Consider the following 23,217-nt stretch of genomic DNA (forward strand, 5'->3'; position numbering starts at 1 on the left):
CATGACACCGAGTTTGACCCTACAATCAAATAGGCCAAATCACTGAACTTTTATGGGTTCATACTCTCCCTTTAAAATTATATTACTTGGACTATTTTGAAGAAAAGGTTAAAATTATTTGAAAAATTTTAACTCTTGAATTCATATTAGTTTCACCTCTGCTATCACTGTTTTAGATAAAAAGTCATGATCGGCACATTGTAAATGCTAACTAAATGTTTGCTTTAGTGCATAATTCTTTACTTAACTTAGTTTATGTTGAAATACAACCTATTCACTCCATTAATTGCATGATTGCAGTAATTTTTCCCTCTACCATGCTCCCACCATCCCTTGAGTTTTTCAGACAGTGAAGATGTGGAGATGATGCAAAAGAGCATTATCACATTGCATTGGTTTTAGTATTTCTCATCCAAATATCTGTTGGGGACAATTAAGAGGTACAACAAAAAATGACAAGAGCCTGTGGAAGGAGGATCCCAACTTATCATCCTGGTTCCTGTTTCTGCAATGTTTCTCTCACAGCCTGTTATATCTCATACACCAGTCAACATGGAGAGCCTCCCTATAAACAATGGGAATGGCCAGTCCTATGGATTAGTGCTTTATGAGACTTTTATCTGCTGTGGAGGTTCTCTCCTTGCTAATGTTCAAGATACAGCACAGGTAGGGGTCAGCAGGCTGTCTATGGAGGTAAGCAGAACATTTAGCCTGACTTATTGGGAAGGATTGTCAATGGTCACTTTACTGTTAGATAATATTTTCAAGCACCTACTATCTGTGAGGCATTGGGAATATAAAGTCAAACCAAAGAAACTTGCTTTCTGCTTTATCACAAATTAAGTGTATGAAAGCCTTCTGGTCAGCTTCTATCCATCTGTGATCACCTAGGCCAGTCCCTTACTTCATAATGATCTGTTCCCTAAACCAGAGCCTCTCTTTTCCTTTCTTCAGGTACACCTACCAGTCTGATGCTGGCTCTTCTTTTGCAGGTGTTTTTGAATGAGAAAAATATAGGATTTCTGGGTGATGGTATTAAGAAGTTGAACATTCCTAAAATCAGGGTATGTGATTCAAGAGTCTGGGTGCTTCCTTAGACCTCTGACTCAAATGTAGTCATAGCCTGGTCCTGAGATAGACTACCTCCTTCTTATGCCACTGCCCTTTGGTATTGTTCCTCATTTGGGTTTCCAGCAGCAAGTATTTAGGGCTATAAGCATAAATGCATCTCCTAGGTCCAAGTTTAGCAGAGCTGCAGCATACACGCTTCAGTGTGAATGGAACTTCCCCATTAGGCTCTGAGTCAATCATCTGCCCCTGGTTAGGTCTCTGATCAAAGGCACACAGTTGAGTCAAGGCAAATTCTTTCCCAAGGCAAGTCAGCAGGGAAAACGGAAGATTGAGTTTGGAACAGGAACACAAAGAGTCCTCATGAGAGAGGAGGATTGTTGGGCTCTAGAGTAGAGCCCATTTTCTCCCATTTACTTGTACTTCCATCTGGGACTCAGAGAATAGAATGGGTTCTAGAGTAAAAACTCTACGTAGCCATGTAGTCTCTGTGAACTGGTCTATCCCAAGCAGGAATGTCAACAACTACTTCTCCTCCTCCTCCTCTTCCTCTTTCTCCTCCTCCTTTTCCCTCCGCCTCCTCACCCTCTCCTTTCTCTCTCCCTGTCCCTCTGCTTCTTCTTAGGAATGCCAACTTCTAAGAATCCTGGTGGAGAATCAAGGACGAGTCAATTTTTCATGGAAAATTCAAGATCAGCGGAAAGGTGGGAAACAGGCTGTAATCTCTCTTTATGGTTAATTGGATCCTATACTGAAGCAGTATTGCACTTGGGAGGAAAAAATGAAACCCTTGAGCAGTGGGATACCTAGGTCCCAGAACCAAAGACTCAAATTCCTTCCCTCTCCCTGGTCCTGCCTTCTCCTGGTAGGAAAGCACAGCAGTTAGGTTGGGTCTTGGCCTATTGTGGAGCAAGGTCCAGTCTCCCATTGGGAATTTCAGAGAAAGTTCTGATACTAAGTGGGACGTTTTCTTGGTAATATGGAAACATACAAGAAACTTTCAGTTATAGCAGGCCAGACAAGTATTTGCCCTCCTGTCTGAGCCATTGTCACAGGCATATACAGTCTGCATTTCTTTTCCAGACACTGAAGAATGTCTAGTCCCTGTCCACATTCTTTCCTACCCCCACTTGCAGGATTAACTGGATCTGTCACTATTGATAACATTCCCTTGAACGGTTTTATTATCTACTCTCTGGAGATGACCATGAGCTTCTTTGAAAGGTATGTTCCTACTTATGCCCAAAAAACACTTGGAGGGATCAGGGGGCTTACAGATGTCAAACTCTTCACTTTGTAGATGACGAGCCAAGATTCAGAAAAGTGAAATGATTTACCCCTGATTATAGAGTGCTTTAAGGTCAGGACTAGAACCCCAGAACTAGTCTCCTGACTCCTGATTTAATGCTTCTAATATATCTCCCTGATATCAGAATTCTGGGCTCTGAGTGGGGAAACGTTGGCACTAGAAAGAGGAGGGGGTCTTCTTCAAGTCTCTGCTCTTTCTCTAGGCTCCGCTCTGCCACCTGGAAGCCTGTCCTAAAAAACTATTCAGGCCCTGCCTTCTACCTTGGTACCTTGAAGGCTGGCTCTTCACCCAAGGACACTTTCCTGAGACTACTTGTAAGTGAGCTGAACTAATCTCTTCTGGTTTCCCAACCACCTATTCTTTTCAAAAGAGTTTTGAAGCAAAGCTATAGTGTTCCTGGAAGGAATACCTCCCTATTCTATTTGTTTTTCTCTTTCTCATTTGGAACAAGACTTCTGACATTTCTCAATCTTCCTAATTTATCATTATTAAAAAATAATAAATCAGAACACAATGGAAAATTCAAAATAATAGGAAGCTATAGAATGAAAATGATGAAATTTCTCCTTCTAATCTATTCCCTATTCCAATTCCTTTCTACTTCTCAGGACTAAACATTACCCATGTCACTGGACCAAAATGGGCCACTCCTTGGTGAGTTATGGATAGAGACTATACCAAGCGGAGTTGCCTACAAGATCATGAAAAATAATTTCCAAAGCCTGTCCCCTTAAAGATGGGAAAGCAGACTCCTTTTAGTAGGGCTTGGAATGGATATTCAGAAGGGGTTTTAGCATTATCATGAGGTTGAGGTCACTTCTGGCAATTTTTGGTTCCTCTGCACAGGTGTGGTCCTTAATATTTCTTTTTCTATTCCAGCAGTACCTTAGTTTCTTTCTAAAGGTAAGATTGACAGCTAGGTAGAAGCTTCTAGGAGTTTAGTTCCTAAAAGGAAATATTTACAGACAGAAACTTCTATAAGAAATTTCCTGAGTTCAGGGGATTAGGCTGGTGATATCAACAGTTTGTGAGATTTCATATATAACTTTGCCAAAACATATACACAATTATTCCATTAATAGGAAGGGGATCATTCCCTAAATTATATTCTGCAACTTTGGGGGGGGGCAGTAATTTTTACCTAGTATAGCTTTATATGTATATATATATATATACACACACATAATGAAAAATGCATGAAATATTATGCACAAAATAAATGAACAGTTCAATAAATTATCACAAAGTGAACACCATGTAATTTATTTGAAATAAAAATATAAAATATTGTCAGCACCCCTCCCAATCACTGCCTCTCCTCTCTAACTATTATCTTGACTTCTAACACTCCAATTCAGTGCTTCTTCTTTAGACTTCATGTAAGTTGAACTGCCTTCCCCCACCGCCCCCGCGTGGCTTTTTTTGTTGCTGAGATTCAGCCATTAAATGATGTTGTGGGGCTTTATTCATTTTCATAGTTGTATAGGATTCCATTTTATAAAATACCATACTTTATTTAATCTTCAACCATCATTCTACTGTTGATAGACATTTATATTCTTTCTAGTGTTTGACTACTATATATATATATATATTTTATTTTTTAATATGAAATTTATGGTCAAATTGGTTTCCATAGAACACCCAGTGCTCCTCCCAACAGGTTCTCTCCTCAATGCCCATCACCCATTTTCCCCTCCCACCACCCCCATCAACCCTCAGTTTGTTCTCAGTTTTTTTTGTTTTTTTTTTTTGTTTTTTTTTTATATATATATGAAATTTCTTGTCAAATTGGTTTCCATACAACACCCAGTGCTCATCCCAAAAGGTGCCCTCCTCAATACCCATCACCCACCCTCTCCTCCCTCCCACCCCCCATCAACCTTCAGTTTGTTCTCAGTTTTTAACAGTCTCTTATGCTTTGGCTCTCTCCCACTCTAACCTCTTTTATTTTTTTCCTTCCCCTCCCCCATGGGTTCCTGTTAAGTTTCTCAGGATCCACATAAGAGTGAAACCATATGGTATCTGTCTTTCTCTGTATGGCTTATTTCACTTAGCATCACACTCTCCAGTTCCATCCACGTTGCTACAAAAGGCCATATTTCATTTTTTCTCATTGCCACGTAATATTCCATTGTGTATATAAACCACAATTTCTTTATCCATTCATCAGTTGATGGACATTTGGGCTCTTTCCATAATTTGGCTATTGTTGAGAGTGCTGCTATGAACATTGGGGTACAAGTGGCCCTATGCATCAGTACTCCTGTATCCCTTGGATAAATTCCTAGCAGTGCTATTGCTGGGTCATAGGGTAGGTCTATTTTTAATTTTCTGAGGAACCTCCACACTGCTTTCCAGAGCGGCTGCACCAATTTGCATTCCCACCAACAGTGCAAGAGGGTTCCCGTTTCTCCACATCCTCTCCAGCATCTAGAGTCTCCTGATTTGTTCATTTTGGCCACTCTGACTGGCGTGAGGTGATACCTGAGTGTGGTTTTGATTTGTATTTCCCTGATAAGGAGCGACGCTGAACATCTTTTCATGTGCCTGTTGGCCATCCGGATGTCTTCTTTAGAGAAGTGTCTATTCATGTTTTCTGCCCATTTCTTCACTGGGTTCTTTGTTTTTCGGGTGTGGAGTTTGGTGAGCTCTTTATAGATTTTGGATACTAGCCCTTTGTCCGATATGTCGTTTGCGAATATCTTTTGCCATTCCGTTGGTTGCCTTTTAGTTTTGTTGGTTGTTTCCTTTGCTGTGCAGAAGCTTTTTATCTTCATAAGGTCCCAGTAATTCACTTTTGCTTTTAATTCCCTTGCCTTTGGGGATGTGTCGAGTAAGAGATTGCTACGGCTGAGGTCAGAGAGGTCTTTTCCTGCTTTCTCCTCTAAGGTTTTGATGGTTTCCTGTCTCACATTTAGGTCCTTCATCCATTTTGAGTTTATTTTTGTGAATGGTGTGAGAAAGTGGTCTAGTTTCAACCTTCTGCATGTTGCTGTCCAGTTCTCCCAGCACCATTTGTTAAAGAGCCTGTCTTTTTTCCATTGGATGTTCTTTCCTGCTTTGTCAAAGATGAGTTGGCCATACGTTTGTGGGTCTAGTTCTGGGGTTTCTATTCTATTCCATTGGTCTATGTGTCTGTTTCTGTGCCAATACCATGCTGTCTTGATGATGACAGCTTTGTAGTAGAGGCTAAAGTCTGGGATTGTGATGCCTCCTGCTTTGGTCTTCTTCTTCAAAATTCCTTTGGCTATTCGGGGCCTTTTGTGGTTCCATATGAATTTTAGGATTGCTTGTTCTAGTTTCGAGAAGAATGCTGGTGCAATTTTGATTGGGATTGCATTGAATGTGTAGATAGCTTTGGGTAGTATTGACATTTTGACAATATTTATTTTTCCAATCCATGAGCAGGGAATGTCTTTCCATTTCTTTAAATCTTCTTCAATTTCCTTCATAAGCTTTCTATACTTTTCAGCATACAGATCCTTTACATCTTTGGTTAGATTTATTCCTAGGTATTTTATGCTTCTTGGTGCAATTGTGAATGGGATCAGTTTCTTTATTTGTCTTTCTCTTGCTTCATTGTTAGTGTATAAGAATGCAACTGATTTCTGTACATTGATTTTGTATCCTGCAACTTTGCTGAATTCATGTATCAGTTCTAGTAGACTTTTGGTGGAGTCTATCGGATTTTCCATGTATAATATCATGTCATCTGCAAAAAGCGAAAGCTTGACTTCGTCTTTGCCAATTTTGATGCCTTTGATTTCCTTTTGTTGTCTGATTGCTGATGTTAGAACTTCCAGCACTATGTTAAACAGCAGCGGTGAGAGTGGGCATCCTTGTCGTGTTCCTGATCTCAGGGAAAAAGCTCTCAGTTTTTCCCCATTGAGGATGATGTTAGCTGTGGGCTTTTCATAAATGGCTTTTATGATCTTTAAGTATGTTCCTTCTATCCCGACTTTCTCAAGGGTTTTTATTAAGAAAGGGTGCTGGATTTTGTCAAAGGCCTTTTCTGCATCGATTGACAGGATCATATGGTTCTTCTCTTTTTTTTTGTTAATGTGATGTATCACGTTGATTGATTTGCGAATGTTGAACCAGCCCTGCATCCCAGGAATGAATCCCACTTGATCATGGTGAATAATTCTTTTTATATGCCGTTGAATTCGATTTGCTAGTATCTTATTGAGAATTTTTGCATCCATATTCATCAGGGATATTGGCCTGTAGTTCTCTTTTTTTACTGGGTCTCTGTCTGGTTTAGGAATCAAAGTAATACTGGCTTCATAGAATGAGTCTGGAAGTTTTCCTTCCCTTTCTATTTCTTGGAATAGCTTGAGAAGGATAGGTATTATCTCTGCTTTAAATGTCTGGTAGAACTCCCCTGGGAAGCCATCTGGTTCTGGACTCTTATTTGTTGGGAGATTTTTGATAACCGATTCAATTTCTTCGCTGGTTATGGGTCTGTTCAAGCTTTCTATTTCCTCCTGATTGAGTTTTGGAAGAGTGTGGGTGTTCAGGAATTTGTCCATTTCTTCCAGGTTGTCCAATTTGTTGGCATATAATTTTTCATAGTATTCCCTGATAATTGCTTGTATCTCTGAGGGATTGGTTGTAATAATTCCATTTTCATTCATAATTTTATCTATTTGGGTCATCTCCCTTTTCTTTTTGAGAACCCTGGCTAGAGGTTTGTCAATTTTGTTTATTTTTTCAAAAAACCAACTCTTGGTTTCGTTGATCTGCTCTACAGTTTTTTTAGATTCTATATTGTTTATTTCTGCTCTGATCTTTATTATTTCTCTTCTTCTGCTGGGTTTAGGCTGCCTTTGCTGTTCTTCTAGTTCCTTTAGGTGTGCTGTTAGATTTTGTATTTGGGATTTTTCTTGTTTCTTGAGATAGGCCTGGATTGCAATGTATTTTCCTCTCAGGACTGCCTTCGCTGCGTCCCAAAGCGTTTGGATTGTTGTATTTTCATTTTCGTTTGTTTCCATATATTTTTTAATTTCTTTTCTAATTGCCTGGTTGACCCACTCATTCGTTAGTAGGGTGTTCTTTAACCTCCATGCCTTTGGAGGTTTTCCAGACTTTTTCCTGTGGTTGATTTCAAGCTTCATAGCATTGTGGTCTGAAAGTATGCATGGTATAATTTCAATTCTTGTAAACTTATGAAGGGCTGTTTTGTGACCCAGTATATGATCTATCTTGGAGAATGTTCCATGTGCACTCGAGAAGAAAGTATATTCTGTTGCTTTGGGATGCAGCGTTCTAAATATATCTGTCAAGTCCATCTGATCCAATGTCTCATTCAGGGCCCTTGTTTCTTTATTGACCGTGTGTCTAGATGATCTGTCCATTTCTGTAAGTGGGGTGTTAAAGTCCCCTGCAATTACCACATTCTTATCAATAAGGTTGCTTATGTTTATGAGTAATTGTTTTATATATTTGGGGGCTCCGGTATTCGGTGCATAGACATTTATAATTGTTAGCTCTTCCTGATGGATAGACCCTGTAACTATTATATAATGTCCTTCTTCATCTCTTGTTACAGCCTTTAATTTAAAGTCTAGTTTGTCTGATATAAGTATGGCTACTCCAGCTTTCTTTTGGCTTCCAGTCGCATGATAAATAGTTCTCCATCCCCTCACTCTCAATCTGAAGGTGTCCTCAGGTCTAAAATGAGTCTCTTGTAGACAGCAAATAGATGGGTCTTGTTTTTTTATCCATTCTGATACCCTATGTCTTTTGGTTGGTGCATTTAATCCATTTACATTCAGTGTTATTATAGAAAGATACGGGTTGAGAGTCATTGTGATGTCTGTATGTTTTATGCTTGTAGTGAAGTCTCTGGGACTTTGTCTCACAGGGTCCCCCTTAGGATCTCTTGTAGGGCTGGTTTAGTGGTGACAAATTCCTTCAGTTTTTGTTTGTTTGGGAAAACCTTTATCTCTCCTTCTATTTTAAATGACAGACTTGCTGGGTAAAGGATTCTCGGCTGCATATTTTTTCTGTCTAGCACCCTGAAAATCTTGTGCCAATTCTTTCTGGCCTGCCAAGTTTCAAAAGAGAGATCAGTCACGAGTCTTATAGGTCTCCCTTTATATGTGAGGGCACGTTTACCCCTTGCTGCTTTCAGAATTTTCTCTTTATCCTTGTATTTTGCCAGTTTCACTATGATATGTCGTGCAGAAGATCGATTCAAGTTACGTCTGAAGGGAGTTCTCTGTGCCTCTTGGATTTCAATGCCTTTTTCCTTCCCCAGTTCAGGGAAGTTCTCAGCTATTATTTCTTCAAGTACCCCTTCAGCACCTTTCCCTCTCTCTTCCTCCTCTGGGATACCAATTATGCGTATATTATTTCTTTTTAGTGTATCACTTAGTTCTCTAATTTTCCCCTCATACTCCTGGATTTTTTTATCTCTCTTTTTCTCAGCTTCCTCTTTTTCCATAACTTTATCCTCTAGTTCACCTATTCCCTCCTCTGCCTCTTCAAGCCGAGCTGTGGTGGTTTCCATTTTGTTATGCATTTCATTTAAAGCGTTTTTCAGCTCCTCGTGACTGTTCCTTAGTCCCTTGATCTCTGTAGCAAGAGATTCTCTGCTGTCCTGTATACTGTTTTCAAGCCCAGCGATTAATTTTATGACTATTATTCTAAATTCACTTTCTGTTATATTATTTAAATCCTTTTTGATCAGCTCATTAGCTGTTGTTATTTCCTGGAGATTCTTCTGAGGGGAATTCTTCCGCTTGGTCATTTTGGATAGTCCCTGGTGTGGTGAGGACCTGCAGGGCACTTCCCCTGTGTTGTGGTGTATAACTGGAGTTGGTGGGCGGGGCCGCTGTCAGACCTGATGTCTGCCCCCAGCCCACCGCTGGGGCCACAGTCAGACTGGTGTGTGCCTTCTCTTCCCCTCTCCTAGGGGCGGGATTCACTGTGGGGTGGTGTGGCCCATCTGGGCTGCTTGCACACTGCCAGGCTTGTGATGCTGGGGATCTGGCGTATTAGCTGGGGTGGGTAGGCAAGGTGCACGGGGGCAGGAGGGGCAGGCTTAGATCGCTTCTCCTTAGGTGATCCTCTTCAGGAGGGGCCCTGTGGCAGCGGGAGGGATTCAGATCCGCTGCCGGAGGTTTGGCTCCGCAGAAGCACAGAGTTGGGTGTTTGCGCGGAGCGAGCAAGTTCCCTGGCAGGAACTGGTTCTCTTTGGGATTTTGGCTGGGGGATGGGCGGGGGAGATGGCGCTGGCAAGCGCCTTTGTTCCCCACCAAGCTGAGGTCTGTCGTCAGGGGGCTCAGCAGCTCTCCCTCCCTTTGTCCTCCAGCCTTCCCGCTTTCCGAGCAGAGCTGTTAACTTATGACCTCCCAGACGCTAAGTCGCGCTTGTTGTGGGAACACAGTCCGTCAGGCCCCTCCGCTTTTGCAAGCCAGACTCGGGGGCTCTGCTTGGCCGGCGAGCCGCCCCTCCGCCCCGGCTCCCTCCCGCCAGTCCGTGGAGCGCGCACCGCCTCGCAGCCCTTCCTACCCTCTTCCATGGGCCTCTCTTCTGCGTTTGGCTCCGGCGACTCCGTTCTGCTAATCCTCTGGCGGTTTTCTGGGTTATTTAGGCAGGTGTAGGAGGAATCTAAGTGATCAGCAGGACGCGCGGTGAGCCCAGCGTCCTCCTAAGCCGCCATCTTGCTGCTTCCTTTCTCGAGGGTTTTTATTAAGAAATGTTGCTGAATTTTGTCAAAGGCCTTTTCTGCATCGATTGACAGGATCATATGGTTCTTATCTTTTCTTTTATTAATGTGATGTATCACATGATTGATTTGCGAATGTTGAACCAGCCCTCCATCCCAGGAATGAATCCCACTTGATCATGGTGAATAATTCTTTTTATATGCTGTTGAATTCAATTTGCTAGTATCTTGTTGTGAATTTTTGCATCCATATTCATCAGGGATATTGGCCTGTAGTTCTCTTTTTTTACTGGGTCTCTGTCTGGTTTAGGAATCAAAGTAATGCTCCCTTCAGAGAATGAGTCTGTAAGTTTTCCTTCCCTTTCTATTTCTTGGAATAGCTTGAGAAGGATAGGTATTATCTCTGCTTAAAAGTCTGGTAGGACTCCCCTGGGAAGCCATCTGGGCCTGGACTCTTATTTGTTGTAAGATTTTTGATGACTGATTCAATTTGTTCGCTGGTTATGGGTCTGTTCAAGCTTTCTATTTCCTCCTGATTGAGTTTTGGAAGCTTGTGGGTTTTTAGGAATTTGTCCATTTCTTCCGGTTTGTCCAGTTTGATGGCATATAATTTTTCATAGTATTCCCTGATAATTGCTTGTATCTCTGAGGGATTGGTTGTAATAATTCCATTTTCATTCATGATTTTATCTATTTGGGTCATCTCCCTTTTCTTTTTGAGAAGCCTGGCTAGAGGTTTGTCAATTTTGTTTATTTTTTCAAAAAACCAACTCATCGTTTCGTTGATCTGCTCTACAGTTTTTTTAGATTCCTTATTGTTTATTTCTGCTCTCATCTTATTATTTCTCTTCTTCTTCTGGGTTTAGGCTGCCTTTGCTGTTCTGCTTCTAGTTCCTTTAGGTGTGCTGTTAGATTTTGTATTTGGGATTTTTCTTGTTTCTTGAGATAGGCCTGGATTGCAACGTATTTTCCTCTCAGGACTGCCTTTGCTGCATCCCAAAGCGTTTGGATTGTTGTATTTTCATTTTTGTTTGTTTCCATATATTTTTAAATTTCTTCTCTAATTGCCTGGTTGACCCACTCATTCTTTAGTAGGGTGATCTTTAACCTCCATGCTTTTGGAGGTTTTCCAGACTTTTTCCTGTGGTTGATTTCAAGCTTCATAGCATTGTGGTCTGAAAGTATGCATGGTATGATTTCAATTCTTGTATACTTATGAAGGGCTGTTTTGTGACCCAGTATATGATCTATCTTGGAGAATGTTCCATGTGCACTCAAGAAAAAAGTATATTCTGTTGCTTTGGGATGCAGAGTTCTAAATATATCTGTCAAGTCCATCTGATCCAATGTATCATTCTGGGCCCTTGTTTCTTTATTGACCGTGTGTCTAGATGATCTATCCATTTCTGTAAGTGGAGTGTTAAAGTCCCCTGCAATTACCACATTCTTATCAATAAGGTTGCTTATGTTTGTGAGTAATTGTTTATATATTTGGGGGCTCCGGTATTCGGCGCATAGACATTTATAATTGTTAGCTCTTCCTGATGGATAGACACTGTGATTATTATATAATGCCCTTCTTCATCTCTTGTTATAGCCTTTAATTTAAAGTCTAGTTTGTCTGATATAAGTATGGCTACTCCAGCTTTCTTTTGACTTCCAGTGGCATGATAAATAGTTCTCCATCCCCTCACTCTCAATCTGAAGGTGTCCTCAGGTCTAAAATGAGTCTCTTGTAGACAGCAAATAGATGGGTCTTGTTTTTTTATCCATTCTGATACCCTATGTCTTTTGGTTGGCGCATTTAATCCATTTACATTCAGTGTTATTATAGAAAGATATGGGTGTAGAGTCATTGCGATGTCCCTAGGTTTCATGCTTGTAGTGATGTCTCTAGAACTTTGTCTCACAGGATCCCCCTTAGGATCTCTTGTAGGACTGGTTTAGTGGTGACGAATTCCTTCAGTTTATTTTTGGGAAGACCTTTATCTCTCCTTCTATTCTAAATGACAGATTTGCTGGATAATGGATTCTCAGCTGCATATTTTTTCTGTTCATCACATTAAAGATCTCCTGCCATTCCTTCCTGGCCCACCAAGTTTCAGTAGAGAGATTGGTCACGAGTCTTATAGGTCTCCCTTTATATGTTATAGCACGTTTATCTCTAGCTGCGTTCAGAATTTTCTCTTTATCCTTGTATTTTGCCAGTTTCACTATGATATGTCATGCAGAAGATCCATTCAAGTTACGTCTGAAGGGAGTTCTCTGTGCCTCTTGGATTTCAATGCCTTTTTCCTTCCCCAGTTCAGGGAAGTTCTCAGCTATTATTTCTTCAAGTACACCTTCATCACCTTTCCCTCTCTCTTCCTCCTCTGGGATACCAATTATGCGTAGATTATTTCTCTTTAGTGCATCACTTAGTTCTCTAATTTTCCTCTCCTACTCCTGGATTTTTTTATCTCTCTTTTTCTCAGCTTCTTCTTTTTCCATATTTTTTTCTTCTAGTTCACCTATTCTCTCCTCTGCCTCTTCAATCCGAGCGGTAGTTGTCTCCATTTTATTTTGCAGTTCATTGGTAGCATTTTTTTAGCTCCTCCTGGCTGTTCCTTAGCCCCTTGATCTCTGTAGCAAGAGATTCTCTGCTGTCCTTTATACTGTTTTCAAGCCCAGTGATTAATTTTATGACTATTTTTCTAAATTCACTTTCTGTTATATTGTTTAAATCATTTTTGATCGGTTCATTAGCTGTTGTTATTTCCTGGACATTTTTCTGAGGGGAATTCTTCCGTTTTGTCATTTTGGATAGTCCCTGGAGTGGTGCAGGACTGCAGCGCCCTTCCCCTGTGCTGTCTTGAATAACTTGCGATGGTGGGCAGGGCCACAGTCTGACCTGATGTGTGCCCCCAGCCCACCACTGGGGTCACAGTCAGATGCTCCTAAGGGCGTGATTCACTGTGGGGTGGTGTGGCCTGTCTGGGCTACTTGCACACTGCCAGGCTTGGGGTGCTGGGGATCTGGCGTATTAGCTGGGGTGGATCGGCATGGTGCACAGGGGTGGGAGGGGCAGGCGAGGGCATGGTGCACAGGGGCTGAGGGGCAGGCTCAGCTCGCTTTTCCTTCAGAGATCCACTTCAGTAGGGTCCCTGGGGCACCGGGAGGGAGTCAGACCCGCCGGAGGGATAGATCTGCAGAAGCACAGCATTGGGTGTTTGTGCGGTGCAAGCAAGTTCCCTGGCAAGAACTGGTTCCCTTTGTGATTTTGGCTGGGGGATGGCAAGGGAGATGGCGCTGGCAAGCGCCTTTGTTCCCTGCCAAGCTGTGCTCTCTCATCCGGGGCTCAACAACTCTCCTGTTGTCCTCCAGCCCTCCCGTTCTCTGAGCAGAACTGTTAGCTTATAACCTTCCAGATGTCAAGTCCCGCTTGCTGTCGGAACACACTCCGTCTGGCCCCTCCGCTTTTGCAAGCCAGACTTGGGGGCTCTGCTTGGCTGGCGGGCCACCCCTCCACCCCGGCTCCCTCCAGCCAGTCCGTGGAGCACGCATCACCTCGCCGCCCTTCCTATCCTCTTCCGTGGGCCTCTCATCTGTGCTTGGCTCCGGGGATTCCATTCTGCTAGTCTTCTGGGTTATTTAGGCAGGTGTAGGTGGAATCTAAGTGATAAGCAGGACGTGCAGTGAGCCCAGCGTCCTCCTACGCCACCATCTTCCCAGGATCCCCCATACCTGCTTTCAGAATTTTCTCTTTATCCTTGTAGTTTGCCAGTTTCACTATGATATGTCATGCAGAAGATCAATTCAAGTTATGTCTGAAGGATGTTCTCTGCGCCTCTTGGATTTCAATGCCTGTTTCCTTCCCCAGATAGGGAAGTTCTCAGCTATGATTTTTTCGAGTACACCTTCAGCCCCTTTCTGTCTTCTTCTGGAATTCGTATGATATGGGTATTGTTCCATTTGATTGCATCACTTAGTTCTCTAATTCTCCCCTCATACTCTGGATTTTTTTTATCTCTCTTTTTCTCAGCTTCCTCTTTTCCATAATTTTATCTTCTAATTCACCTATTCTCTCCTCTGCCTCTTCAATCCGTGCTATAGCTGCCTCCATTTTATTTTGCATCTCATTTATAGCATTTTTTAGCTCCTCATGACTATTTCTTAGTCCCTTGATCTCTGTAGTAATAGACTCTCTGCTGTCCTCTGTGCTTTTTTCAAGCCCAGCGATTAATTTTATGACTATTATTCTAAATTTTTGTTCTGTTATATTGCCTAAATCGTTTTTTAATCAATTCATTAGCTGTCGCTACTTCCTGGAGTTTCTTTTTAGGAGAATTCTTCCGTTTCACTATTTGGGGTAGTCCCTGCTGTGGCTCCGAACTGCTGGGCACTTCTCCTGTGCTGTCCAGAGTAACTTGTGTTGGTGGGTGGGGCACAGTCAGATCCGATGTCTGCCCCCAGCCCACCGCTGGGCCCACAGTCAGACTGGTGTGTACCTTATCTTCCCCTCTCCCAGGGGCAAGGACTCACTGTGGAGTGGTGTGGCTCCTGTCTGAGCCACTTGCCCACTGCCAGGCTTGTGGTGCTGCTTCTATGGGATCTGGCGTATTAGCCGGGGTGGGTCCGCAAGGTGCACAGGGGTGCGAGGGGCAGGCACAGCTGGCTTTGCTGTTGGTGGTCCCCTGCATGAAGAGCCCTGCAGCATTGGGAGAGAGGCAGGCTGGTCGGAGGGATGGATCCACAGAAGCACAGTGTTGGGCCTTTTTGTAGTGCAAGCAAGTTCAGTGATGGGAACTGGTTCCCTTTGGAATTTAGGCTGAGGGATGGGAGAGGGAGATTGCACTTGCCAGCGCCTTTGTTCACCTGCCAAACTGAGCTCTGTCTTCCAGGACTCAACAACTTTCCCTCCTGGTGTCCTCTCGCCCTCCCCACTCTCTGAGAGCAGAGCTATTGACTTTTAACATTCCAGATGTTAAGTCCCGCTGGCTGTCAGACCCACAGAATCCAGCCCCTCCACCTTTGTGAGCCAGACTTTGGGGCTCTGCCTCGCTGGACAGGCTGCCCCTCCACTGCCCTGGTTCCCTACTGCCAGTCTATGTAGCATACACTGCCTCTCTGCCCTTCCTACCCTCTTCTGTGGGCCTCTTGGCTCAGGGGAATCCGTTCTGCTAGTGTTCTGGCGATTTTCTGGGTTATTTAGGTAGATGTGGGTGGAATCTAAATGATCAGCTGGACGAGGTGAGCCCAGTGTCTTCCTATGCCTCCATCTTCTATCTCTGACTACTATAAATATTAAGACTACTTTTGTGTTATATTCGTGACTGAAATATCTTAGTCATATTTTGGTACCAAGTTTTAAGACCCCCAGAAATGATTTGGGAAGTAAAGTTTGTGTAAGCCTGGTATTATTTCTTACATGTTTGGTAGATTTCCTTAGTTGAACCATGTAGGGCTAACATTTTTTTGTGTGTGTGGTAAGGTTTGTAAGTGTGAATTAAAATCCTTCAAGATTAAAGTACTATTCTATTCAGATTTTGTTTCTTTAAAAGTTGGCTTTCATAAAATTTGTTTTTCTGGGAATTTTTCCATTTCATCTGAATTTTCAATGTATTATGTTTGATTGTCCCTTTTTATGTTTCACTGGAATATTACCAATTTATTAATCTTTCAAAGAATCAATGGTTGGCTGTGACTTTTACTGTATTATATAGTTCTTTTCTGTTTCATTTCTTCCATTGCCTTTATTATTATTATTATTATTATTTTGTTCTTTTGTGAAATCCTGTACTATCTGTGCAAATTTCTTATAGATCTGAAACTATTTAATTTTTTAATTTTTGTTAATGTTTATTTATTTTTGAGAGAGAGAGAGAGAGAGAGAGAGAGAGAGAGCATGAGTCGGGGAAGAGCAGAGAAGAAGACACAGAATCTGAAGCAGGCTCCAGGCTCTGAGCTGTCAGCACAGAGCCTAATGTGGGGCTCAAACTCACGAACCATGAGATCATGACCTGAGCCAAAGTCAGACATTTAACCGATGGAGCCACCCAGGCAACCAATCTGAAACTATTTTAAAATAAAAATATATTGGGGCATCTAGGTGGTTCAGTCAGTTAAGCATCTGACTTCGGCTTAGGTCATGATCTTGCAGTTCATGGGTTCAAGCCCATGTCAGGATGTCTGCTGTCAACACAGAGCCCACTTTGGATCCTCTTCCCCCTCTCACTCTGCCTCTCCCCCACTCACATGATAAAAATAAATAAACCTTAAAATAAAATAAAATAAAATAAAATATTAAGCATTTAAAAATATTTTTCTAACATATATTACTTTAATGGTCCAAATTCTAAATACTAATAATTTCCCATCACCTAGTTCTATTGTTTTGCTTTTTAAAGATTTTTATTCAAGTATAATTAACATCCAGTGTTATGTTAGTTTTAGATGTACAATATAATGATTCACCAATTAGATACATTTCTCAGTGCTCATGAAGATGAGAGTACTCTCAGTCCCCATCACCTATTTCACCCATTCCTCCACTCACCTTCCTTCTGGCAACCACTAGTTTGTTCTCTGTATGTAAGAGTCTGTTTTCTCACTTGTATCTATTTTTCTTTGTTAATTTGTTTTGTTATTTAAATTTCACATATGAACGACATCATATGGTATCTTTCTGTATGACTTATTTCACTTGGAATTAATACCTTCTAGGTCCATCCATGTTGATGCAGATTGTAAGATCTCATTCTTTTTTATGGCTGAGTAATATTCCATTTACTCAACTTCCTTATCCATTCACCTATCCATGGGTACTTGGGTTGCTATCATATATTGACTATTATAAATAATGCTGTAATAAACATAGAGATGCATATATTTTTTTAAATTAATGTTTTGTTTTCTTTGGGTAAATACCTAGTAGTGCAATTACTGGATCATATAGTAATTCTATTTTAAATCTTTTTTAAAAAAGTTTATTTATTTATTTTGAGAGAGACAGACAGTGCAAGTGGGAGAGGGGCAGAGAGAGAGAGGGAAGAGAGAGAATCCTAAGCAGGTTCCATACTGCCAGCACTGAACCAGACAGGGGACTTATACCCACAAAGTGTGAGATCATGACCTGAGTCAATATCGAGAGCTGTATGCTTAACCCACTGAGCCACCCAGGTGCCCCTCCATTTTAAATTTTTGGAGGAAACTCCATACTGATTTCCAGAGTAGCTATACCAATTTACATTCCCGCCAACAGTGCATGAGGGTTTTGTTTTATCCACATCCTTGGCAACACTTGCTATTTCTTGTTTATTTGTTTTTTAAAGATTTTGATAATAGCCATTCTGAAAGTGTAAAGTGTTTTGTTTGTTCTACTTTTTATCTTAGTAGTTATCTTCTTTCTTTTTATTCTTTTTTAACATATGAATTGAAATTATTTTTCATTTAAATATGAATTTGGCTGTATCCCATAAGTTTAAAACATTTATTGATGTGAAATTCACATTAACATAAAATTAACCATTTTAAAAGTTATTTTAAGTTTATTTATTTTCAGAGATAGATAAATGAGTGCATGTGTGTAAGCAGGGGAGGGGCAAGGAGAGAGGGCTAGAGAGAATCCCAAGCAGGCTCCACACTGTCAGTGCAGAGCCTGATGCAGAGATTGAACTCACAAACCATGAGATCATGACCTGAGCCAAAATCAAGAGTCAGACAACCAACTGAGCCAACCAGGTGCCCCTAAAATTAACCATTTTAAAGTGAACAATTCAGAGGCATTTAGTGCATTTACAATGAATGCAACCATTCCTCATCTAGTTCCAAAACACTTTTATAACCCTAAAAGGAAACCCTGTACCCATTAAGCAATTACTTCCCCATCTTCCCCTCCCCTCAGCCCCTGAAAAACAATAATCTCCTTGTGTCAATGGATTTGTCTATTCTGGATATATATGCTTTAAGTTTTTATATGTTTTATTTTCAACACCAATGAATTCAAATATGTTCTAATTTCCCTCATGATTTTTGTTTTGGCCTCTGCGTTACTTACAAGTGTACATGTTTCATAATTTCCAAATATTTGGCTACTTTATACTATTTTTTGTTATCAATTGTTTTTTGTTTTTTTTTTGTTTTTTTTGTTTTTTGTTTTTTTTTTTTTTTGCATTGTGGTCTGAGAACTTTAAAATACAAAACTTGTTTAGTCCACCATGGGTAAAATTTATGAAGATTATTATGTATACTTGAAAGAACAGGTATATTCTGCATGTATTTTATTTTTTATTTTTATTTTTTTTTCAACATTTATTTATTTTTGGGACAGAGAGACAGAGCATGAACGGGGGAGGGGCAGAGAGAGAGGGAGACACAGAATGGGAAACAGGCTCCAGACTCTGAGCCATCAGCCCAGAGCCTGACGCGGGGCTCGAACTCACGGACCGCGAGATCGTGACCTGGCTGAAGTTGGACGCTTAACCGACTGCGCCACCCAGGCGCACCTCTGCATGTATTTTAGATCAATTTTCTACATGTGTCAATTAGTTCAACTTTATTAATCACCTTATTTTAAATATTGTGTCTTTATTGATTCCTGTGTATTTTACCTATTAGCTATTGAAACATTGTGTGAATGTTTTAGACTATGGTTGTGAATTTTATTTCTCCTGTTATTTCATCAATTTTGCTTATATATTCTGAATCTATACTTTTACCTTCTTAATATATCATTATCATTCAGAGTAGATTAAGATTTTTATCATTAGGAGGTGTTTCACTTTACCTCTAGTAGTGCTCCTTACCTTAAACGTCAACATTTTCTGACATAGCAACTTCATTTTGCTTATGGTTTATCTATTCTATCTTTTTATGTTTTTTATTTTATTTTGTTTAATGTCTTTATAGTTTAGATTGTTTTCTTATAAATATCATATAACTGCTTTATTTAACATGCAGTCCAGAAATTTTAGTTTTTTTAACTGGAGCATTTCGGAGGCCCTAATTTTATATGTTGGACCATTTTGCCATATACTTTTTGCCTCTTCCTGTCTTGTGTGCTTCTCATTCTTCTTTCCTCTCAGCTTAATTTTGAAAACTTTCTCTCCTATTATTCAGTTTAGTAATTCTATATTTAGCTATATTCTCTATTTACTGTATCTAATCTGCTATTCAAAACATCTGTTAAATCCTTAATTTTAATTATTATAATTTTTAGTTCTAGAATTTTCATTATATAATTTTAGATGTTTTTTATAGCTTCCTTTTTTTTTACAAAATTCTAGGTCGTTTCTTTGAACTCTACGAAAATACTAATTTAATAAGCATAATTATTTTAAAGCCTGTGACTTGTAAATCCATTATCTGCATCACCTGTGCATCTATTCTTATTGTCTTTTGTTCCTCTTTTGTATTGTATTGTGTTGTATTTATAGTATTTTATTTTATTTTATTTTATTGTCTTCCCCATATCATCTGCTTGATTATTTTTTTGAGTTCCAGAAATTATATATGAAAAATGCTAAAAATAATTCAAAGCCTAAAATGATGTTAGAGGGTTTACATCCACCTCTGTATTGATTAGTTACACTAGTAATCACCTTACTACAATTATGAGGACTGAAATGATTTGAATCAAGGCTTCCATCCAATGGCTGGACTATTTCTTGTTTATTCTTCTCCTCAGGTGTAGCCCCTCAGGATCACAACCCAGAGTGTAAATTACTTAGTAAGATTCCATGGTATCTAGCTTTTGTTCCCCTAAACTTGTGAGGCTGTGAAAGGTTCTGCTCAGCTTCTCAGCCACCTCTTTCTAAATAAGCAGATGCCTCTAGTGGAAAAATTGTCTCAATATCTTCTTGTCTCTCAGTTTTCTTTTCCTAGATGTTAGTTCTGTCATTCATCATTGTATTGCAAGCCGATTTTTAAAAAATGTGTAGCTTTTATAACTGTTCTTAGCATTAGTATTCATCTTTACGACCTAGTAGTTACCTCTGGAAACAGAACAACAGCTTAAAAAAAAAAACTGCAGCAAAATATATCATGGGGCATTAAAGGGTTGGTTCGTGTTTTTCTCTGTCATCCCTAAACTAGTTACAGCTTGGTAGAACATATTCCAGTCTAAACTCACTTCCACTTTCAGTGCCACAAAGCATTGAGTCTTGCTCTCGCTTCCAAAAGTGCCTTAGGTTTTCCCTTGCCGATGTGAATCTGTTCCTATGTCTCAAGACTCCATCCTTTTCAGAACTGGAATTATGGGTTTGTGTTCATCAATGGACGTAACCTTGGGCGATATTCAATTATTGGACCTCAGGAAACACTTTACCTCCCTGGTACCTGGCTTCATCCAAGAGACAATGAGGTGAGTCCCCCCATCCCTACTTTTATGTTTTATAAACATTAAAATCTGCCTTCATGCCCAGAATGCAATTCAGGATTTTTTTCCATTCTGTACTGAATAGGCTTACCCTTTCTTACTGTCAATATTTCTTTTTTTCATAGATCATCCTGTTTGAGAAAAGGAAGAGTGGTTCATACATCCAAACTATAGATGAACCCAAGCTGTAATACTGTGTTATGACACATTTCTTAGATTGTTGGAACTCATCTACAAGCAGTTTTTTTGTAGGAAGATTTATGTTGAGAAAATCAGTGTTGCCTACAATAGCAGAAATGTAAAAAGAACCTAGAAACTCAACAGGGAAATTATTATAAGTATTATACTATATCCATGCCATGCCTATTTTAGGCTTTAACAAGTCTTCAACATCTTCAATGACTGATTTACCCAGTTAGATGCCTAATACTTAGCATATTCTTATTCTCTAATCAAGTGTGCTTTTAGGCATATATGAATAAAATAGCACCAAATTTTATTTATGTTTGTTCCTACTCAGGTGGGAGGGAAAAAAAAGAGTCTCTGGCCTAAGAGAGAATAAGGATTACTGCTCTATGTCAGAGAAAGTACTGTATATGCTGATGGGCAAATTCCTGGTGTGTGTGTGTGTGTGTGTGTGTGTGTAGGTGGGAGGAATACAAGGCACCAGTAACAATGTCTTCAGGCATTTCCCTACACCCTGTGTGTCTCCAAGGTGATATGGTAGATCACATCCAACCAGAGAAGGTATAGCAATTTGGTTGCTGGGTACTGATGGGTATGACAGCAAAGCCTGGAATTGAGTACTCTGTGTCTTTTTATTCCTCAGCCATATGTATATAGTCAAACCTCTTACTCATAGTAAACAAATATTAGTCCAGTGAATTTCCTCAAATGATACCATTGGAAACTAATCACATTTTTTTAATCAACTTATAGCACTTAACCTAAATTCAAACCATTGTACTATAATAATATCTGATCACTTAGATATGGTGCCTAAGGCCTCTAAGAAATTTAGCAAATAATCTGGTGTCAAAAGGAAGAAAGGAACCTGTCTACTTGGGATGAGGACAGAGGAGCCAGATGATTTTCTTTCTCAATAATCTGGCTGGCTCACTGAAGGAGAATTCTATCATGCACCCACACAATTTCTACATAAAAATTTATTCTCTGGGCTGTCAACTCAAACTCATAAAATCTATGGATATGCTATAGACCAAGAGAGAAAAACAGAAATAATAATCATGAAGATCATAGTATGTGTTATATTTCAGATGAGATATATACATTATTTCTAATCTTAGCAACCATGTAGCTTTTCCACTTTGTAGATGGAGAAACCAAGGTTCAAAGAAGTGTTTGAATACATGTCTCTCTATTTACATCTGTTCTTCTCTTATTATACCTCAGCTTCATACCTACATCAGTCTTTTCCAAATATTAATGCAACAATACTATCCAGAAGATGTAATCTTTTCAGTGTGCTTACAGAAAAGTGCTCACAGCTTAGAACACTTGACCCAGCAAAACTGTCCAAGAAAAACAAAACAGAATTTGAACCTTTTAGACAAGTGCCAAAAGGTTTTATCATCCAAAGATCCATTTGGGCACCAGAATGGCTCAGTGGGTTAATCATTCTACTTCGGCTTAGGTCATGATCTCACTGTGAGTTTGAGCCCTGCATCAGACACTGTGCTGACAACTCATAGCCTGGAGCTTGTTCCAGATTCTGTGTGTGTCTCTCTCTGCCCCTCCCCTGCTCACACACTCTGTCTCTCCCTCACTCAAGAAAAAATAAACATAAAAAAAAAAAGAAAAACCCATGTTCTAAAGGGAATTCTGAGGCAGATTTTCTCAATTGGGGTTCCATAAGACAACACCTTACAGAAAATGTTTTCAATGACTAGTTTCTTATCGTTTCTTATTTCTTATCGATGCATGTTAAGAAAGTTAATTCTTTACAGACCACAGGTGCCTTAGGGCATTGCAGCTTAAGTCTCTCTGGGAACCTCAGCTAAGAAAAGATATTCTAAGGCCTGTTCTGTCAGCAGAAAGAAAATAACCCCAGTGGGAATGTTTGAGGTTCAAGAAAAAATGTGAAGGAAGGATGTTGACAAATATTCAAATACATGTAAACAAACATTAATTGAATAAAAAATATACTAATGTCTAATTTGAGGGCAAAATCTATATAAATTATAAGACCAGGAGAAAATATCTAAGGTGAGATGCTGTGACTGCAAAAAGAGAGAGAGAGAGAGAGAGCGCTAAAGTTTCTGTAATGCTCAGATCTTAACTTTAGACTTTATTATCTAGGGGCTGCCTGGCTGGCTTAGTCAGTAAAGCATGTGACTCTTGGTCTCAGAGTCATGAGTTTAAGCACCATATTGGACATGGACCCTACTTAAAAAAAAAATCTAAAGGGTATAAATAGAATGAAGGGAAGAAAAAACAACTAAAAATGTAACCAATAAAAGGTAAAAAGGAGTGAATAAAGTTAAAAATGAGTATGAGGGACACCTGCGTGGCTCAGTGGGTTAAGCATCCAACTTCAGCTCAGGTCATGATCCCATGGTTTGTGAGCTCCACACAGGGCTCTCTGCTGTCAGTGCAGAGCCCACTTAGGATTCTCTGTCTCCCTCTCTCTCTCTCTGCCCCTCCCCTGCTTGTCCTCTGTCTCTCTCTCTCCCAAAGATAAACAAAAATTAACAAAATAGGTACAAATAGAAAGTACATATTAAGATAGTAGAAATAAATACAAATATATTAGCAACCATAGCAAATTTTGTAAATGTACTAAATCCT

General features: G+C 40.1%; 1 protein-coding gene across 5 annotated transcripts in view; it reads left to right on the forward strand.

Annotated features, from left to right (window-relative positions):
* The window catches only part of LOC101098254 (beta-galactosidase-1-like protein 3), a 66,891-nt gene extending 45,983 nt beyond the window's left edge, over window positions 1-20,908 (forward strand). For 2 of the 5 annotated variants that reach the window (XM_019813033.3, XM_023239311.2), the window contains exons 14-20: window positions 526-666; window positions 993-1,064; window positions 1,694-1,772; window positions 2,205-2,292; window positions 2,580-2,691; window positions 20,278-20,394; window positions 20,535-20,908. In XM_019813033.3, coding sequence (XP_019668592.1) covers window positions 526-666; window positions 993-1,064; window positions 1,694-1,772; window positions 2,205-2,292; window positions 2,580-2,691; window positions 20,278-20,394; window positions 20,535-20,600 — 675 coding nt within the window. In that variant the 3' untranslated portion in view covers window positions 20,601-20,908. Of the gene's footprint in view, window positions 1-525; window positions 667-992; window positions 1,065-1,693; window positions 1,773-2,151; window positions 2,293-2,579; window positions 2,692-20,277; window positions 20,395-20,534 lie in introns of those variants that run through there. The other 3 variants (XM_045038549.1, XM_023239312.2, XM_045038550.1) reach the window with 3 other exon arrangements.
* The last annotated feature ends 2,309 nt before the right edge of the window (window positions 20,909-23,217 follow it).

The sequence above is a fragment of the Felis catus genome, chromosome D1, assembly GCF_018350175.1.
Source record: "Felis catus isolate Fca126 chromosome D1, F.catus_Fca126_mat1.0, whole genome shotgun sequence".
Lineage (NCBI taxonomy): Eukaryota > Metazoa > Chordata > Mammalia > Carnivora > Felidae > Felis > Felis catus.